Raw genomic sequence first — 20,450 nt, forward strand, 5'->3', positions numbered from 1 at the left:
AACTAAAGTCAGGCTAGTATGCATTAGGCACTAAAATTTATTCCTCCAATCCAACTGTCATTTTGTATCCCCTGACTGACATTCCCCCTTTCCCTTCCACTTCTGCTATGTCTACCACTCTTTTAGTCTTTCTTTTGCCCTTCTCAGTCTCCTCCATGTCCCTCCCTTCCTCTGTATTTCTTTCTGTCTTTATTCCTTATCACCTACATTTTCTAATATACTGCTCAGCTGTTTCTACTACCACTGTCTTCCATCCCATCTGCCATTGCTGCCTCTAAATTATCTCTGCTTTCTTCATGTTATCAGCTCAGCCCTTATTACTGAAAGTAGAGAAGAAAAGGCCACCATGAGAAGTCTTTTATTGGCCTGTTCTTACAACATGAACACAGGACAGTTTCAACCAACAGATTCATTAACTGAGCCCCAGTAGCCTGTTCAAATTGCTGGATAAGGGGTGTTTGAACTAGTCACAGCCTTGTCTCCTTAACACCAGCCATATACCTGGAAGTTTTCACAGAACCCCCTCTGCTAAACCGCCAAGGCAAGTGCTACCCCTCAGCTCCAGATGGAAATGGCTGTGGGGTCATCTAAAGTTTGTTGAGACTTATGTTGGCAAATAATCTGGTACAAACTGTTTTGAGCAGCCCTGGCTGAGGCTGAGCCTGTAGAAGCCAGAGCTGTCATCTGCACTCACTGCTTAGCTGTCTCAAGGCATCCATGGAGTGTTCAAGACTGGATGCTGGCAGAAGGGGAGTCCAGCTGGCTATTATACTGATAGTCCGTTCGCTTAAGGCAGCCCAGGCAGCAAAAGACAGTCTAACTTCTGTTAATTAGGGAATCAAATTGCCCCATCCCCATTGTCTTTGCTTATTTACAGGAAAATAAACACCAGGAGTGCTTACAATAAGAACTTAAAGGACTTATAATTAACACTCATGGTGATTTTTAACAGTGCTTAACACCTGTCCAGTGTTCCAGGGAAAGATGGACCCCCCCCCCCACAATTGATCGCACTAAGAGCAGTTTTGAAGGTTTCCCTTAACTGAGGAAATTGTTTTTCTAGAAAAAAAGTGATTTCTTCCCTTCTTGACAACAAAAATATACCACAAAACCAAAAATAAACTTATTTTTAGAGCCTTAATTTGAAACAAATCTTGCTGTCTTTTCAAAAGTTTTACAGTTATGTAAGTGATAAATGTTCACTGGGGAAGAATTAGAAAATTTAGAGTCGTCAAAATAATTTGTAGTAACCTAGGACAGCTGCAGAATGATAAAATAAATACTGGCCTTTCATTGTTTATCCTTGAGGACCTTTTTTCTAAGCTCAATACAAACCTGTATAGGTATTTCAGAACTTCCAAATGCTTTCATTAGTTATGATCTAACAAAGTAGATACAATTATCTGCATATTTACAGATGGAAAAAGAAAGCAGACTCCAAGAAATCTTGACATCTTTTTTCTATGTCACACAGCTGGCGAATGCCAGAGAGCTTAGGGAAACTTCCTAAACTAAAATGTAATATGCAGCTAAAGGGAGAGGCTGTGTTCTGTCTGATACCCCCACAGGACCTCAGAGATCTGTGGATGGAGCATCGTGGTTGCTATGTGAGTAAGGCTGCTGGAAGGATTTGGAACTATATGTGGAGTCTTAGTTACCACGTGTTATTAATACCCCCATTCTTCATCTTGTGCTTTTTGCAGTATCTTTCTTGGTTCCCTTTGAGTGCAAGAAGCATCAAGTTATTACTCTGGCTGCTGTTCAGTGGCACCATCTGCTAGCCTGCTGCCGGGCTGGAAAGGAGGGGGTTGGGTCTTGGTTTCAGATGCAGTCTATCTGCCCATGGAGTACCCGACACTACCCCACCTCCTGCCTATCCCTCCCTGCTCCCCATCCCATAAGAGAGCACAGTGCCTTTCATGGACTGTGTGCTGTTTCCTATCCCAAAGTCTGACCAGGCCTTGACTAGCTCTTACAGTGGAAATTTTTCTGAGAGTTTGGCTTACAAGGAGGAAAAGAAATGCATACACTGTTTCAGAACATTTTTTCTCGATTAAAGTCAAATGAGTCACACTTGCATGATGCTCATGCTTGAGTGTACATGTGCATGTACACACATACACACACACACACACACACACGCCTAGACACAGTGATGGTGTTCTCTTTACCAACTCCTCAGGCAGCATTCATTTGTATAAATGAAGCAAGGAATTGTTTTAAAATCAACATTTGAACAGTGGTAATGGTGGACATTACTAAACGTCAGCATACACCTTTGGGTTGACAGGTGTGGGATTTTGCTCCACTAGTCCAAATCTATCATTGTTGTTATTTATTTATTTAGATAATTGCCAAGAAAGGGAATTTTTCCTGCAGAAATCAATGGATCTGGGCTGGAGAGATGTCTCAGCAGCTAAAAGCCCTTGTTTACAAATCCTAACAGCCTGGGGTTCAATTCCCCAGAATCTACATAAAGCCAGATGCACAAAGTGGTGCATGCATCTGGAGTTCATTTGCAATGGAAAGAGGCCCCTCTATCTCTTTTTCTGTATCTATCTAGCTATCATCTATCTACTTATCATCTGTATATCTTCTGTCCATCCCTCAAATAAATATTTTTAAAACAAATCAGTGAAGTCATCATCACCATATTCTCAGGTATATTTCAAAAAGGAAAATAAACATATGAGGTTGTCTTTCTGAGCAAGAGAAAATACAATGCCATAAGAGCTATGATTAGCACATCCTTATCAGAAACATAATTCTCAATCTTCCTGCTCAGTATGACCAAAGCTTTTCTTTCCTTTTTTCATCAGCCAGTGCCTCCGTGTCAAAGATCTTGTCACATTTGTAAACTTAATGTGTCCCTTCTTAGATGTCCATTCTGCTCAGTCATAGCCCTCGTTCCTTTACAGAAACAAACTTCAAGGACTCTCTTTGGATTTTGGAGAGTATTGATACCAGGACTCTGTATGACCATGTGATTAAGCTGAAAGGTACTAAATTTAACCTTAAATATGAATAAACAGGAAGTCAACCTACAGAAAAGATATCAAATCAGTTCAGAGCTTATTATGTACCTGGTTCTGTGCTAGGATCAATCAATCAATCTATCTATCTATCTATCTATCTATCTGGCATCTATCTAATCTGCCTACCTATCATTCATTTATGTATATTATGTGTCAAATAAAACATATGGCATGCTATATTTTATAATATATTCTCATTTAATATCCTCAACAGTCCCATAAGGTAGATGTTATGCTTATTTTAATAAGTGAAAAAAATCAAGACCCTAAGAGATTTAATAGTATGTACAAGTTTGCCTAACTAATGAGTGCTGAAAATGTCCTTTCAAGTTTGATCTTTCTGCTTCCAAGGTAGTTTAATCCTCAGAAAAGGTAGCAAACTAGAAGCCAATAGGTCAACTCCAATCTGTGGTGATTTCTCTGGCTGTTACAGTTCTCTCCCCTCTCTCTCTCTCTCTCTCTCTCTCTCTCTCTTTCTCTTCCTTGCTCACTTTTAAATATTGTAATTGCCAGTATTGAAGTCTAAAGTCTAAAGAGTCATATATTCCTGATAATTTCTTAGATGCACAAGGGGTAGACTTTATTTTTGTTTGCTAGAACTGTCATAACAAAGTACAAAACAAAACAGGTGGCTTAAAAAATAACAGAAATTCAGTGTCTCATGATTCTGGAGATCAGAAGTTTAAGATCAATGTGTTGCCAGAATTAGTTTCTTAAGAAAGCTTGGAGAGAAAAGGTGGTCTCTATCTCTCCCCTGATGGTGGCTTCTTGGCAGTCCTTGGCATTCCTGGGCTTATAGGCCCTTGCCTTCATCTCCTGGTATAATTCTCTCTCTCTCTCTCTCTTTTTCTCTCTCCCTCCCCCCCCCTCTCTCCTTCCCCCACCTCTGGGTATGGGCATCCAAATTTTTGTCTTCTATAAGGGCATCAGTCATTTGGTTAAAGACCCATCCTTCTCCAGTATGACCTCATCTTAATTAATAACATTTGCAATAACGTTATTCCAAAGTAAGATAACATTTTGAGGCCCTGGGGATTAGGACTTTCAGCCCATTGCAGACTTGACTTCCCACACATTAGCCATAGCCATTAGAAAGCAAGCAGCTGTCCCCTTCCAACAGATTTGCTTTTTCCGCTTCTTGGCATCTGTATCACAGCTAGCCAAGGGGCTTTCATAAAGTCACTAATCCCAAGCTTGGTGGTTTTCTGATCTAGTTACCTCCAGGAAAAGACATTGCCTCCTAAGACCAGCGCATTGATGATTAGATTTCAACATATAACATTTTATCACACAAAAGCATTCAGATTAAGCAGTTTCATTTCACTTCAAAGACACTGTTGGATACTTCACAAACAAAATCTCAAGACATAATTATGAAAGTTTTTGTAACTTGGCCTCACTTTTTGACTGACATGTCATTTTATTTTATTTTTTAAAATATTTTATTAACATTTTCCATGATTATAAAAAAATATCCCATGGTAATTCCCTCCCTCCCCACCCCCACACTTTCCCCTTTGAAATTACATTCTCCATCATGTTACCTCCCCATTACAATCATTGTACTTACATATATACAATATCAACCTATTAAGTATCCTCCTCCCTTCCTTTCTCTTCCCTTTATGACATGTCATTTTAAATCATGGTTAAATGTATATATAGAGAGACGCATGATAGCATGTCATTTTCCTCCTCAGGTTATTTTTGAAGTTGCTTTCAATGGGCCCAAAGGAGGATATGTTGCCCTGGATGATATTTCCTTCTCACCTGTTCACTGCCAAAATCAGACAGGTGAGCACCCTGCTCTTCCTTCCATTTTGGATTTGCCTTGCTCCATAGAGGCCTGCAGTCACAACTTGCTATAAATTGTCTTTGATTTCCTATCCTCTGTCATATTTTGTATTTAAAAAGTTAATTAACCAAATAATCATTTCTTTCTGCACTATTATCCTTTTTTGTCCCTCACAGGGTGAATTTCATTTTTCTGAAATTTCAGGCAAATTGTCATAAGGCCCTTTCATCTTCCCTGCCTACCAGGAAAGGAAAATTAAGTAATATTAATCTACCCTAATCTTTAAAGGATATCTTTAGTCTTTGGATGAGTGGCTAGGTCGATAAAAAAAATTATCACAACCTACTGAATAGAATTATAAAAGCTCTAATTTTAAGTATCCAAGATTTAAATTACTTTCTGTTCCAGAGTGAGCCCTCGCTTAATTTTATCATGAACAATTTTGTAATGCTATAACTTTGATGCTTGGAAAAGAGGAAATTCTTTATTTTCTGGAAGATAGATAATCAAATTAATTCCAAGTGAATTAATAAATAAAGATTTAGAATAAGAGGGATGACAATGTATTAATGATGACCCAGATAAATGCATTGACCTCACGGTTTAGTGATTTCATTTCCTAGGGAGACACTGTGCTCATGCCATCTTATTAAGTCCTCTTTCTGGATATAGAGATGGGAAATAACTTGACCTTTGTGGCCTGACTTTCTCTTAAGATAGAATTGGTCTCTATAATTGTTTCAGATATATGCCATCAAGGAGACTGAGATAAATACTATGTTTGAGATTGAATAGATGGCTATCAAAAAAACACTTGCCATACCAGTACAAGGACCTGAGTTCAGATCTCACAGCACCCACATAAATTCTGGGTGGGCATGGTGACCCAGCTGTAATCTTAGTGCTCAGCAGGCTAAGATGGGGATCCACAGGACCAGCTAGTTAGCTAGACTAGCCAAGCCAATGGCTCGGGGTTCACGTGAGACCCTGTCTCAATAAATAGGGTGCAAAATGGATGAGGAAAACACCCAACATCAACCTCTGGCTCCACATACATACTCATACACACACAAGTGACCATGTGCACATGCCTGGATACCAGACACACATATATGTGACCATGCATACATGCCTGCATGTCACATGTACACACATTTTTTTAAAAAAATAAGCTAATATTTTCTACTTTAGCTTGACAATTATTCCCAAGTTAGAGAAAAACCTAATTTTCTGATACTAAATATTAATTTTTACTAATTCTAATTTCTTTAAAAGGTAGTTAAATGAGACAACACTGGACCCAGGGTCTCATGCATACTAGGCAAGCACTCTACTACCTAAGCTATCCACTTAGCTAGGGATTTACATATTTTGCTTGTACAGTGTGTGCATGCAGATTCATGTTTGTATGCAGGCACATGTATGCGGTCAGGTGTATGTGTACTGGTTCATGGGGAAACCAGAAGTCGATGTCAGATGTATTTCCTTAGTCATTCTCCACTATTTTATTTTATTTTGTTGAGACAGGGTCTCACACTGAATCTAGAACTCACTAATTCAGCTAGACTAGCTGGCCAGGAAGCCCTGGGGACCCATCCTCCTGTCTGCTGCCTCAGCACTGGGATGGCAAGTGTGTCACTATACCCAGCTTTTTACATGGATGTTGGGGATCTGAACTCAGCTCCTCACACTTATGCAGAAAGCGCTTTACTGAGCCATCGTCCAACCTCACATTTACATATTGTAATGCTTTAATACAAGAAGAAGTAAAGATTAAAATAGAACCCAAATTTAACAGAACACAGAAACAAATAGATTCCAGCCAAAAAACAAAAAATTGTTTTACTTTTCTAAACTTTGATTGCTCCCTACTAAGCCTGCTGGCCTGGGATTTGATTTCCAGGTATCCGTGTAAAGCCAGATGTACAAAATAATACCTGAATCAAGAGTTCTTTTGCAGTGACATAAGGTCTTGGCAAACCCATATTTTCTCTCTCTTTATCTTGCTCCTTTCAAATAAATAAATAAGCACAAAATTATGATAATAGTAATGTCACAACTCCTTTATGATTATTTCTAAAAGCTTCTGTTCTCTGTCACATTGGGCTTTTCTTTTTCCAAACTATTCATGTGGGAGAAGAAATGTCTATTCAATTTCTGCACCGGGTAGAGAATGAGATGAAGAAGTAGCCAGGAGGTAACAAATAAACTTTACAAATGTCTTCCCATTGGAAGAGATACAAAGTGAGTAAAATCTTGTTCCTACATATTGGTTGCCTGGCTGGTGAAATGAAAAGAAAGATTCCAGCTAAATGAGGCCCATGTGAGAATGCCAGCAGCTGCTCAGTCTATAATGCACTCACACAAAGTCCCTTTCCCACAGGAACCTCCTCCAAATGGATTTTCATATAGTAGATGAACCAAGGCTCCATATTCATCTGTAAGACTTTCATCCTATCAACTTGGCTTTTAATTGTCTTAGTTGCATTACTATAATATTGGGCCTAAGATCTAGGAATTTGGGTTCTCTCTCTCTCTTGCTTGTGTATGTGGTTGTATATGTGTGAGTGTACATGTGTGTATAGGCACATGTGTGTGGAGGCCAGAATCAGGTGTCTTCCTCAATCACTTGCCATCTTATTATTTTTTGAGACAATATCTCTCACTGAAGCCAGAGTTCACCAATCCAGCTACACTACCTGTCCAGTTGGGATCCTCCTGTCTCCACCTTCCAAGCACCAGGATTATAGGCACACACTCCTAGGCCCAGCATTGATGTGGGTTTGGGGGATCCAAACTCAGGTCCTCAATCCTGCTTGGCAGCTGCCTTAGAGACTGAGCCAACTGCCCTGTCCCAAATTTACATCCTCATCCCTATCCTGACATTTAGAAGCTGTGTGACTTTGGCCATAGTAGTTAACGTCTTTTGACTCATTTCCACAGCTACTGAGCAAGGAATCTGTTTCATAGAGTTGCTGGGAGAACGAGTGAGTTAACGTCTTCAAAGGCTGCAGAAAAGACTATGAGACTCAGAAAATTGTTGTTCATGAGACAATATTATTCCCTTATTGTTTAAAATTTTCAAATTTTATTTTATTACTACTTGAAACAGAGAGAAAGATAGAGAGAGAAAGAATGGGTGCAACAGGGCCTCTAGCCACTGCAAATGAACTCCAGGTGCATGTGTCACCTTGTGCATCTCGCTTACGTGGGACCTGGAAATTAAAACCTGGGTCCTTAGTCTTTGCAAGCAAGTCGCTTAACCACTAAGCCGTCTCTCCAGCCCTATCCCCTTATTTTTCAAAATACATCCATCTACTCCCTTGAAAACAGGGGTCGGATGGACACTAAAGAGAACAATCAAAGGAAACTTGTCTTACAAATGTGTTGAACATAGCCTGCTTTCTCCTTCACTGAGCAGCTGAGGAGTGGATTCAGAGTCTCTGGAAGCTAAGCCCTTTATCTTTCATACATCTTCATACATTTCACAAATAGTTTATGCTCTTCTGTTTCATAACAGGTGCCAACATCTTTCTACCAACTTCTTATCTTTTATTTTCTCCAGCTTAGATCCAGAGTTTTCTTTATTCCCTCTCTAATTGCCTGAGACAGAAATTATATCAAAATATGAAGCATCTTGTTGACGCCATCTAATTGGATTTAAAGTTAATCCAGTCTCCCACAACTGAGATCCATCACAGGTGTTAAACACCAGTGTAGGTGGGTAGCTCCCTGGGTAAACCCTATGAGGATTCAAACAATAATACCCCCTACACACACACACACACACACACACACACACACACACAGAGAGAGAGAGAGAGAGAGAGAGTTATATCCTGTGTTTCCATGCCTTTTTTTTTTAACCCACAAAGTCCTTGAAATAGAGCCTCCGCTTGCCTTCTGATCTGTAAACTCCACGGTGTCTACCAGGCCATCCTGTCGTCTTCTAGAAAGCCTGCTTTAATGTCTAGCCCCAAGCTTGTTTGCCATATGCAGACCCAGCCTGTGCATCTAACCACTCCATACCCAAGCTAAGGACTGTAAGACTCCTCACACTCATGGTTACTCCTCAGAGGATCACAACTGAATCCCAACATGGACCATTCCCCAACAACACACTGCCCAGGCCCCTTGTCTCACTGCAAACTTGGTTCTGATTGCTGTCTAGGCTGTAGATGGATTTGCCAGCATTTTCCTCATCTCTAAAACCCTCAGGTGTCTTCATTGATTAGTCAGAAGCCAAGTCCCTTGTGTCATCATGATTCCCCAGTCAGGGAGCCAGGCCCCACACATTCTTCCATTAGCCACCTCTGAATTGTCTCCTCTGCTTCAGGCAGGCGCCTAGGAAATGCAACTACCCTGCAAGGTCGGAAGCCTGCAAAGCCCACTACATCCACTGCCCGTCTCTTTTAACACTATAGAGGTTTCTGAGCCTAGCCTTTCTGAAGGATAGGACTCAATCTCCATGAACTCCATGGAGCAGAGGAGAGGAGGAGAAACGCCCACCCCTCTTCTCAACCTGCATGCACCCCAGTTAATTAGTGTCATCCAAGCCTCACCTTTCCAAGAACTTCAAATGTCAGAAAGCAAGTAATTACTAATGCTTACATGTGGGTGCTTTGCAATAAGGTGCTGCAAAGGACTCGTTCCTTTTTTCCTGATCATCGTCAGATGCTTAGGGGCTTGCATCTGCCTTGTATTCCTCCTATATGTCACTGTGCCTCCTCTATGTCATTCACATTGTCCAGTCACTCAATTTGTGACCACCACTTGATTCACATAGCACAGGCTGTGGCCTCTACCTCAAATGCTGGGCAGCCTGGTAAGGGTCACAGACAGCCCTCCGCCCTGATTCACCGTACTCAGGTACTGTCTGAGCATTCTGGGGGAAAGGTTTAGCCTGTGATTTCCACTTTGGAGATTTTCTTTTTATCAGACCACAAACAAATCCCACTTCTAAGACCAGGAGCCTAGGAAATGAATATAATGACATCATCAGAAAACCCTTCTCTGTGACTTGGTGCATTTCCATGGAGAAAAGTGATCCTTGAATATTCCCAAGATGTGCTGTGTTTTAATAGATTAGTTCTGTTAGTGCAGTTTTAGTTCAGCAAAGTGAGCAGAAATTACAGAGTTAGCTCATACATCCTTTACCCCATACACATCACTGTTCTCTACACTCCATACCTTACATTAAGGTTCATTGTTGGTCTACAGTCTATGAGTTTGGACAAGTAATGATATACTTACCATTATCATGCCATATGGATTCTTTCTCCCTACTCCTGGCAACCACTAATCTTTCTACTGTCTCCATCATTTTGCCTTTTTTCAGAATTCCATGCAGTTAGAGTCATGATTTTTTTTTTTTTGATGGCCCTTCTTCATGTAGTAATGGGAGCTGTGTTTCTTCAATGTGCTTACATGACCCAATGGCTCACTTACTTTTAGCAATGGATTATTTCCATTGTCTTCATGTACCAAAGCGCATGCCCATTCACCTACTGAAGGGCATCATGGCTGCGCCAACGCTTTGACAGTTATACAAAGAACTGTGGCGCATGACCTCTGACCCTCCCACATACCTCACACATGGAGTACAATTCTCTTGCAGTGACTCTGGAATGCTGCTTTGATATTGATTCCTGATGGATGATTTCACTGCTCTTCTCTTCCTACATGGCATTTTGGGAGTACCGCTCCACTTCCCAAGCCATATGGCTGTGGATTGGTGATTTGAGTCTGTTTTCATTACCAGGTGGCAGAAGGTCGGCTAAGCCTCGAGACAGCAGGGTACCAAGGAGGTCCCTGTTTGTACAGCATCATACTCCTTTGTCATAAGCTTGGTCTTCTAGGCTTAACCATACATCCCAGTATTGATGGAATCAGGCAGAGCAGAGTGAGGGTGAATCACCGGCCCTAGAGCTGCGAGCCTTCTCTTCATTTCCTTTTCTCCTTTCTGACTTCTGGATCATGAATTTCCTCCTGGAGTATGTGACCTGAAATACTGTCAGGTTTCAAATATACACAACCTTTTCTTCTTGTGCACCATCTGCACTGCACTGTTAGTGTAAAAGGGAGGAATCAGATCTTTTGTATCACTTCAAACACAACATTTGCTAGAATACCACAAGGAACTCCCTTCTACTCTCCACTCAGGTCTACAAACCCCTAACGAGTGGCCATGTTTGCTTTTCCAGCCACCTAAGAACTGGTGGCAAACATTGTTCAGACTGTTCACTGTATGCCTGTAACCCCAGCTCTGAGAGAGGCAGAGACAGAAGGATCACTAGGCTCCCTGGTCAGCCAGTCTATTCAAAACAAGCAGTCCAAGCTCCAGTTCAGGGAGAGACCTGTCTCAGGGAATAAGGATGACAAATGATAGAGAAGGACACCTGATGTCCTCCTCTGACCTCTGCCCTGCATGGAGTACATGCATCTGTATGGGCATTATGCATGCACCACATGCTTTCACGTGCACACATATATACACACACACCACATACTACACACATGCACCACAAAGAAATAAGAAAAGCGAAAGAGAAGGAAAAGGACCTTAAGGGACTCAAGTTCTAAGATGTGCTTTGAAAATAGCATTTTCCAGAAATAATTTCCCTGTGTTGCTCAGTCTTTCAGAAGTGGAATTCGCAGTGGGAGCTGATACAGTTGAAGAAAGTCAGCTCTCAGCTTAAATCATGTAGTTCAAAGGTCATACCACTTCCATCAGAGGCCTGCTGCAGAGTTGGACTTCTAGTATTGTTTACTTTGGTCTATAAGTATTGCTTCAGCTCAAGTTACCTTGAAAGAATGGAATGTGAAAGACTACTGTTCCTTTGAGAATAACTTTTAGTCCTACTTGATACTTGGCCTGGAAGCTCACTGCTTAGGTTGCCCTGTGGGGCACGAGGGGCTGTGACTGTAGCAGAGAAGGGCACAGTAGGTGTAGCCAAGTGTGGTCTTGGTCCACTTGCTAACAGACACTCTCAAACCATTGTAGGAAGTGAGGGGTGTGAGTGTGTTTTAAATATATTATTTATTTATAACTTAGCTGTTTATTAAGAAAGACAGAGAGATCTGGGCATGGTGGCACATGCCTTTAATCCCAGTACTGGGGAGAGAGAAGTAGGAGAATCGTCATGAGTTCAAGGCCACCCTGAGACTACATAGTGAATTCCAGGTCAGCCTGAGCTAGAGTGAGACCCTATCTTGAAAAGCCAAAAAGAGAGAGAGAGAAAGAGAAAGGGCTGGAGACATGGCTTAGAGTTAAGGCATTTGCCTACAAAACCAAAGCACCCAGGTTCAATTCCCCAGGACCCACATAAGCCAGATGCATAAAGTAGCACATGTGTCTGAAGTTTGTTTGTAGTAGCTGGAGGCCCTGGCATGCCCATCCTCCCCCTCTCTCTCATAAATAAAAATAAAATATTTAAAAAGAGAGAGAGAAACAGAGAAAATAAGTAAGTATGGGCGCACTAGAGCTTTGTGCTACTGCAAATGAACATGGTCAACTTTATGCCTCTGGCTTTACGTGGTACTAGAGAATGGAACCACGATCCTTCAAGCTTTGCAATCCAGCACCTTATTAGCTGTAAGACATCTCCCCAGCCCAGGTGTTGTTTTTTATATCTGAGAAAACATCTCTAGAGAAAATGTGTTCTGGGAACATTGAGTTGGTGACATGGGAAGCTGTTTAGTAGGGACAAAGACTGTGTTCTCAATTTGGGGGTGTTTGTCACCTGCTCTTAGACAATTCACAAAGCAAACATAGCCAAATGCTCCTGTTTCACACACCTGAGTGAAGAGGATAGGGGAGTTCCTTGTGGTGCTCTTACAAAACTATCTATTTGAAATTATATAAAAAGGTAACTTTTTAAATGAACATGCATTATAAATTTTATTTTACTTAGTTTTTAACATAGGTGCTAAAGATTGAACTTGGGTTCTTATGCTCTTACCCACTATGCCGTCTCCACAGACTCTATTTTCTCTTTCTTTTAAATTTTGAATAAGTTTTGAGATATGAATCCTGTTTGTGTCTTTGTTTGTTTGTTTGTTTGTTTGTTTGTTTGTTTGTTTGTTTGAAAGAGGATCTCAGGGCTGGAGAGATGGCTTAGCAGTTAAGGTGTTTGCCTGCAAAGCCAAAGGATCCTAGTTCTATTCTTCAGGACCCACATAAGGCATATGTACAAGGGGGTGCATGCATGTGGAGTTCATTGACAGTGGCTGGAGGCTGTGCCCATTCTCTCCCTCTCCCTTTCTCTCTCTCTCTCTCTCTCTCCCTCTTCCTGGCTCTCCAATAAATCAATCAATCAATAAAATATTTTTTAAAAAGAAAGAAAGACAGCCGGGCATGGTGGTGCATGCCTTTAATCCCAGCACTCAGGAGGCAGAGGTAGGAGGATCAGCGTAAGTTCAGGGTACCCTGAGACTCCGTAGTGGATTCCAGGTCAGTCTGGGCCAGATTGAGACTCTACCTTGAAAAACCAAAAAAAAAAGAAAGAGGGTCTCACTCTAGCCCTCACTGACTTGCAACTCACTCTATGGCCCAGACTGCCCTTGAACTCACAACAATCCATCTACTTCAGTGCTGGGATTAAAGGTGTTCACCACCATGCCTGGTTTATATCTTGGGTAGATTTGGAAACAGGAAGTATTTGAATAAATGTCCATAGTCTTCACATGTGGAAAAACAGTCCCTTTGCCAGTCTACTACTTATTTATTTTTGTAAAGAATATAATCAGAGTTCCTTCCTTCCCTGTTTTTAGAAAGAAAAAGAACAATTGTAGTCAGGTGTGGTGGCACATGTCTTTAATCCCAGCACTTGAGAGGCAGAGGTAGGAGGATTGCCGTGAGTTCGAGGCCACCCTGAGACTCCATAGTGAATTCCTGGTCAGCCTGGGCTAGAGTGAGACCCTACCTCGAAAAACAAAAACAAACAAACAAACAAAAAAACAATTTCTCTGTCTTTTGAAACATTATTTTGACACTAACCTGTCAGCCTGGCATTCAGGTAAAAATATTTTGCCATGTTTTTCTTCCTCAGTTTCTTCTGGCACAAATATGGCCATATCTGTCAACGGTTGATGAAGTCCTTTGAGATTCTTGTGTTTAACGGTAACTTTGGGTCTCACTTGTTCAGGGCTTCCTTTCAGTGCTGGGGAAGCAAGCTGCAATTTTGAGGAAGATCTCTGCAACTTTTACCAAGATAAAGAAGGTCGAGGTTGGACCCGAGTGAAAGTAAGACCGAACGTGTACAGGGCTGGAGACCACACGACAGGCGCAGGTAAGCTGCAAGCCGGCCTGTGGGCCAGTCCAGGGTAGTTGCTCCTTACCAGCCACCGTCCTTCCATATCTACCACGATATCAACTATTAAAAGAAATTATTACAGAAGAAGAAACGTTGTAATAATCTTATGTTTTGAAGTGAAGAGTTATGGTTATAGAAAACTAAAAGGTACAAAAGATTAATCATAAAAAATAAAATAAAGAACAGCACAAATAAGGAGTTGCAATCTGGAATCTGTCATGTTTGACCATTTGTAAAAGTTGTCATTCAAATTGTTGTGCTAACAAAAGAATTTACCACTTAATTAGGCAGATCTTTAGAAATTGTTTTGCCCTCCACTTTAGATGAAATACTCTAAAAAAATATTGGGTTCTATTTACAGAAATTCTTTAGAAGAAACACATCTATAGAGACAGAAAGTAGAGAGCAGTTGCCAGGGATGGATGGGAGCAGTGGAGATGGCTTCTTAGTGGTTGGGGTGAGGTTCCTTTTGGGATGAGGAAACTGTTCTAGAATTAGACAGTAGTGATGGTTGCTCTTGTTTGAAAAATTAACAAACTGAGAACATAGTGAATTAGTAAATACCACACAAGTGCATACTTTAACAAGGTTGAAATGGGAAATTTTATATTATGTTCTTTATTACAATAAAAATACCATGAGGAGAAAAATGTTGTTGGAAAAATATCAAGTGGACACTTAATAGGCTTATTGCAGAAACCAGAGACTGGGCACTCCTCAAATACTGATACCTGGTTCTCTACTGGCATCCTTTGTGAATGAATTCCTCTCCAGGGGACACTGGGGAAAATGTTTGATCTCATGTGGTTTAGTGTCTCATTCATAGACTCAGCAAGTATTTTTATGCTGGGTATTGAAATGAATTTACCATGATATTGAGGAAGCTAAAATTCTAGAAATTCTAGATCTCCTCATTAGCATAGTCTCTGAGAAGGCCTTGGGAAGGATCCTCCCAATTTGGTACCTACAATTTTTATATTCTTTTCTTAGAGATTGCCTAACCTAGAGAAATATAGACCTTATAAAACTCATTCTAAACTTTGGCAATTTAACTCATGGAGAGTACAATAATGAATGTCAAATTTTATCCTTGCTGGATAAGAACCATTCCAACTGGCAAGAGAAACATTTAATAAATATATAAACTTTAGACAAATGCATACATGAATAAACATAATTCCAAGTTGTAGCAAAGGCTGTCTGGGAGAAAAGCTTTTCCTCCACCCTCTAATTTCTGTGGCTGAAGCTGAGAGTTACACAGGTTACCAGAAGAAATACAACATTTTATTTAGTATTTTTCCATACATGCATGGGAGTCTTCATAGGAAAAATGAAGACCAAAGAAACATATAGGCTTTATATATATAAAATACATATATATTAAAAATTTCTAACAAAGAATGATAAAATTGTGAAGAAGTAACAAGACAAAGAAAAAGAGTTTCAGCTTTCCTGAATGGTAAATTATGAGAAAGTGTCTTGGATATGTATGAGGAAACTTGTAAAATATATCGGTTTTTTAGTAGGTATAATTATGCAGATCTATCTCATCATGTACTCCCAGAGTCTGGTCATAGAAACGCTATACTGAGCAGGATGGGCAACTGGACCATGGCAAGTGTTATGGCCTCCTTTTAGGGAGCACATGAAGTGGGTAGGAGTGCAGAAAGCCTTCCTGCCTCTGCTGGTTAAGTGCCTTCAGCTCAAAATAACAATGCAGCGTGTTGGAGGTGACTTGTCTTCATGGTCCTCAGTGCTTTGAGAGGGAATGGAAGAAGAAGAAACCAAATTTGATTGGAGATTCAGGGACACTTTCTCCCAGGGAACCTGCAGCTAGCTGGGGAAGTGGTACAAGGTCTTTGAGCTTTAAAAGAGCCAGTCACATTCAACAGTAGGAGGGATAGCAAGACTTCCCTGTGGGGAGACAGGAGAGTGAAGGAAGAAGTTAGAGGAGGAGATAGATCATGGGCTTGGCAGACCAGTGCTGGGATTTGGACTTTTATTGAATTTTATTTGTTGTAAATGAGGAAACATTGAAGGTTTTAAGCAGGAAAGGGGAGAATATATTTAAGTTACCAAAAGGCTGTCTGGCTGTTGTGTGTCCACCCAGCTGCCATAACAAAGTACTACAGGCTGGGAATTAACACACCACAGATTGTAGTTTCTCTCTCTAGCACATAGCTCTGGAGGCTGGAATTGAGATCCAGGGGCTGTCTGGGCTGGTTTCTGGACAGGCCTTTTTTCCTGGCTTGCAGACAGCATCCTTATCACTTTGTCCTCACATAACCTCTTTGTGTGGAGACTGAGCTTTGGTGGCCTGTTCTTATAAGGATGTGTTAAATAATTAGGTGAAACTAAACTGTATGGCAAACACTTAGGTGCCCAGAAAAAAAAACTGACAGAGAAGGAGGACCAGGAAAAAAAAAATAATAACTGTGTTCTGTCTGGTCTCCACAGATACATGGACTGTGGGTGGTAAGGCAGGTGGGAGGGAAACAGTTCCTGATCTTATTTATTTATGTTATTTAGGAAAAAAAAAAAAAACAGGAAGGGGAGAATATAGCTCTTCAGTTGCTGGGAGAGGCCTGCTCTTGAGGGGCAGGTTTAACACATAATCAGGGGAATAGTGGACTCTGCCCAAATGCAGAAATCCCATAAACTGCCAAGCCAGCCTCCACCCCTCCTGGCCACTACAGAAACAGGAAGAAGAAATCTACTCTGGGCATTTCTCTGACTGTAGCCCCAGCAGTAGATGCCAGCCTAGATCCTCCATTTGATTCTGATAGCCAGTAAACCCAGGCTAATTTCAATTCTTTTTGTCTCATGAAAAAATACAATTCTTACTTGATGCCAAAAATCTGGGCCTATACTTGGAAATTTACACTGGTTTATGAAGTGCACCTGGGTTAGCAGGAGGTTTTAATTTCAGTAGAAGCATATTTCACAGATATTTTCTATTGCTTACACTGAAGGAAGACACTGAAAAAATGTCTATCATTTAGAGCCTATGGTAGAATCTCTGCTAGGAAATCCTACTACTCGAGCCAAATTTCCCACCCAATAACCCAGCACAGCTCATTTTGTATTGCTGTAGTGCTCATTGCCTTGTCTTTCTCACAGGGTATTTCTTGCTAGCCAACACTAAGTTTACATCTCAGCCCGGCTACATTGGAAGGCTCTATGGTCCCTCCCTACCAGGAAACTTACAGTACTGTCTGCGTTTCCATTATGCCATCTATGGGTTTTTGAGAATGAGTGACACCCTAGCAGTGTATATATATGAAGAAAACCACGTGGTTCAAGAAAAGGTCTGGTCTGTGCTCGAGTCCCCAAGGGGTGTTTGGATGCAAGCTGAAATCACCTTTAAGAAGCCCATGCCTACCAAGGTACAGTAGAATCCACACATCCTCTGTCGATTTGCAGGTGCTCTGATAATAGGTATTTGTGTATTGTGGATGTGCTGTTTTTCTTCTGTTCAAGCTAAGAGCCTATACCACACACACATGCGCGCGCGCGCGTACACACACACACACACACACACACACACACTATCCTGACATATGCAAGTTGATTTTTAAGATTTTTTTTTTTCCCTCATTTTCTAAAACATGGCCACCAAGGAAGCTTGTTTACTTTTCTGTTAAAATTCCGTAAGTATTGTGCTGGGCTATATGAAATTCTCTCTCTCTCTCTCTCTCTGTAGGATAATGCTAAAATACAATAAAGATAAGATCACTATACCTGGTTCTGTATTGAGGTCAGCACCAAGAGCCCCAGCCGAGAATAGGATAAGGATAGAACACTCATTAAAAACATGGAGCTAACCAGCTCCAGTCAGAGAGAACTGACAGAAGGGAACCATCAGCTGCTGATTTTGATAGCCATGGGAATATAAAAACAGATCTCTATTGCTAGGGGAATACAGAAGAAAGAGTGGTAATCTCCCAGGCTTAACAACTCATAAACTCGAGTTTTACAGGTGCAATAAAATTCCGAGGACTACAAACCTGATATGAAATGGTGTGGGAAATCCATTTTCTTTCAACCTGTCAATCAACAAATATTTCCTAAGCACTCTGTCTGCGTAACAAAGGAGTGCAAAGAAAGAGATGAAAGGGGTCCTAAAAAAGAAAGTTACTTTCCTCCAAATGTAATCTGCACAATGAGAACTCAGTAAATACAGTGGAATGGATAACTGATGACACCCACTGTCCAGGAGTTACCCAAGTCTAGACCCTCCGCACAAAGCTACAAATGTAGAAGAGCAACAGAACCTTTATCGCCTATGCAATTCCAAATATGTTCTGAATGAATCACTTTCTAACCTGTCACCTGACACTTGAGCATTATTGAACTTCCTCTTTGATCTGTTGGTCCTGGAGAAGCCCAAGCCTCTTTATACTGCCTAGTGATCCCAAAAGCTTAACTTGTTTTCCCATGACCAGTTATGTAGCTCTCACAGATTGCTATGGCAACACACACAAGCATACATGCACCACTTTCAGACAACCAGGGATGTACTGGAAAGCAGTAAAAATTTTATTTCCTATTTTTTTAAAGAGGATATAGTAAGCATTTTGTTCCATGTTTTTATTCGTTCATCCATTTTTATGTCTTTTATCAACCAACATTTGTTAGGTACGTACTTGTGCAGGATATAGAGATGAATGAGCCTGAAATCCTATCCTTGAAAAGGTCACAGATGACAGAAGATGAGGTGTATAAGCAACCAACTTCAGTGAATGCCACTGTCCCATGGAGGGACTGCTCAAAAGGATAGAGGAATGGGTCTATCAATTGGTATTTTAAAGATAAATGACATCATCTAGATTTGACAGAGCTGGGGTTTGGAGGGTCAAGGTTCAGGCCATGATGAATTATAACCCCTATTCCGCCCTCCACTCCTCTCTCCGAAACCTCTAGCAAAAAATGTTTGTTTGGTTGTGAGGAGTATGTCTGTCTCACATGCAATCAGAGCCCCTCCCCCAGCAGATAAGGGTGCCGTAGAGACTTTGCTCTTTACTTCTTTGAAGGCTGAGCACCAGGCCCCCAGCCACATAGAGGAAAATGGATCTAAACCCAGTCAGGGTACGGAGGTTCTTACAGCACTTGGCAGGAATTTATCATGGATTTAGATCCAAGGCAGATGAAAAGATGGTATAGATCAATGTCAGAAGCCCCAAGATCCACATCTAAAGGTGATCATATTTTTTGCAGGATCCCTGTTGAACAAAACTAGCTCCTCAGAGAATGAGAGAAGCACTAGTCAGCCATGATAGAGAATGCATTAAGTATGGAAAAATCTAAAGTTCAATCATATATGTGTCATACACAGGTGGAAATAAGCGATAAAGGGCTGGTGAGGTGGTTTAGTGCTTAAGGTACTTGCCTGCAAAGCCTAAGGACCTAGGTTCAATTCTCTAAGTTCCATGTAAGCCATATGCACATGGTGGTACATGCTTCTTGAGTTTAGTTTTAGTGGCTAGAGGCCATGGTATGTCCATTCTCTCTGTCTCTTTCTCTCTCTCACTCTCATAAATAAATGAAAATAATTTTTTTAAAAAAAATAAAATGTTTTTAAAAAATAAATAGGTCTGGAGTGTTTGCTTAGTGGTTAAGGCACTAGCCTACAAAGCCTATGGACCCAGGTTTGATTCACCAGTACACACATAAAGCCAGACACACTAGGTGGCACATGTTTCTGGAATTTGTTTGCAGTGGCTAGAGGCCATGGTGTGCCTGTTCTCTCTTTCCCTCTCTCTCTCTCTCAAAAATAAATAAGTAAAAATAAAATATTTCTTAAAAACCCAAACATAAAAAATAAATAAATAGAGATAAAAACTAAAAGCAGAGTGTGGTGGCACATGCCTTTAATCCCAGCACTTGGGAGGCAGAGGTAGGAGGATTGCTGTGAGTTCAAGGCCACCCTGAGACTACATAGTAACTTCTAGGTCAGCCTGGGCTACAGCGAGACCCTACCTTGAAAAAAAAAAAAACCCAAAAACAAACAAACAAACAAAAAAACAAATTAAAGACAGGAGATAAAATGAAAGCCAGTTTCCATCACGACTTTCTTCCCCTGAACTCAAACTCCAATTCTACTTCTGCTTTTACTGATGAGTTTTTGTCGAGATTTTCTGATGGTTTCCTCTGTAATTCTAAATATGCTTTGCATGTGTGTGGTGTGGTGTGGGGGGGATAGACATATGTGGGCCCATGCAGTGCTTCCTGAGCTTATGTGGCACGGTGAGCTCAGCTGTGACGCCCGAGGGTAAGGCTGGGTGCTGCGCCTCACTGCTCTTCCAC

The 20,450-nt window shown here is 41.0% G+C and overlaps 1 protein-coding gene across 1 annotated transcript in view; it reads left to right on the forward strand.

The window, feature by feature from the left end:
- Mamdc2 (MAM domain containing 2) overlaps positions 1 to 20,450 on the forward strand; it is a 160,898-nt gene that overhangs the window by 92,010 nt on the left and 48,438 nt on the right. Inside the window, exons 7-9 of the mRNA XM_004653141.2 lie at positions 4,736 to 4,829; positions 13,977 to 14,120; positions 17,265 to 17,530. Of these exons, the coding sequence (XP_004653198.2) occupies positions 4,736 to 4,829; positions 13,977 to 14,120; positions 17,265 to 17,530 (504 nt within the window). The remainder of the gene's footprint in view (positions 1 to 4,735; positions 4,830 to 13,976; positions 14,121 to 17,264; positions 17,531 to 20,450) is intronic.

The sequence above is a fragment of the Jaculus jaculus genome, chromosome 1 (genome assembly GCF_020740685.1).
Source record: "Jaculus jaculus isolate mJacJac1 chromosome 1, mJacJac1.mat.Y.cur, whole genome shotgun sequence".
NCBI lineage: Eukaryota > Metazoa > Chordata > Mammalia > Rodentia > Dipodidae > Jaculus > Jaculus jaculus.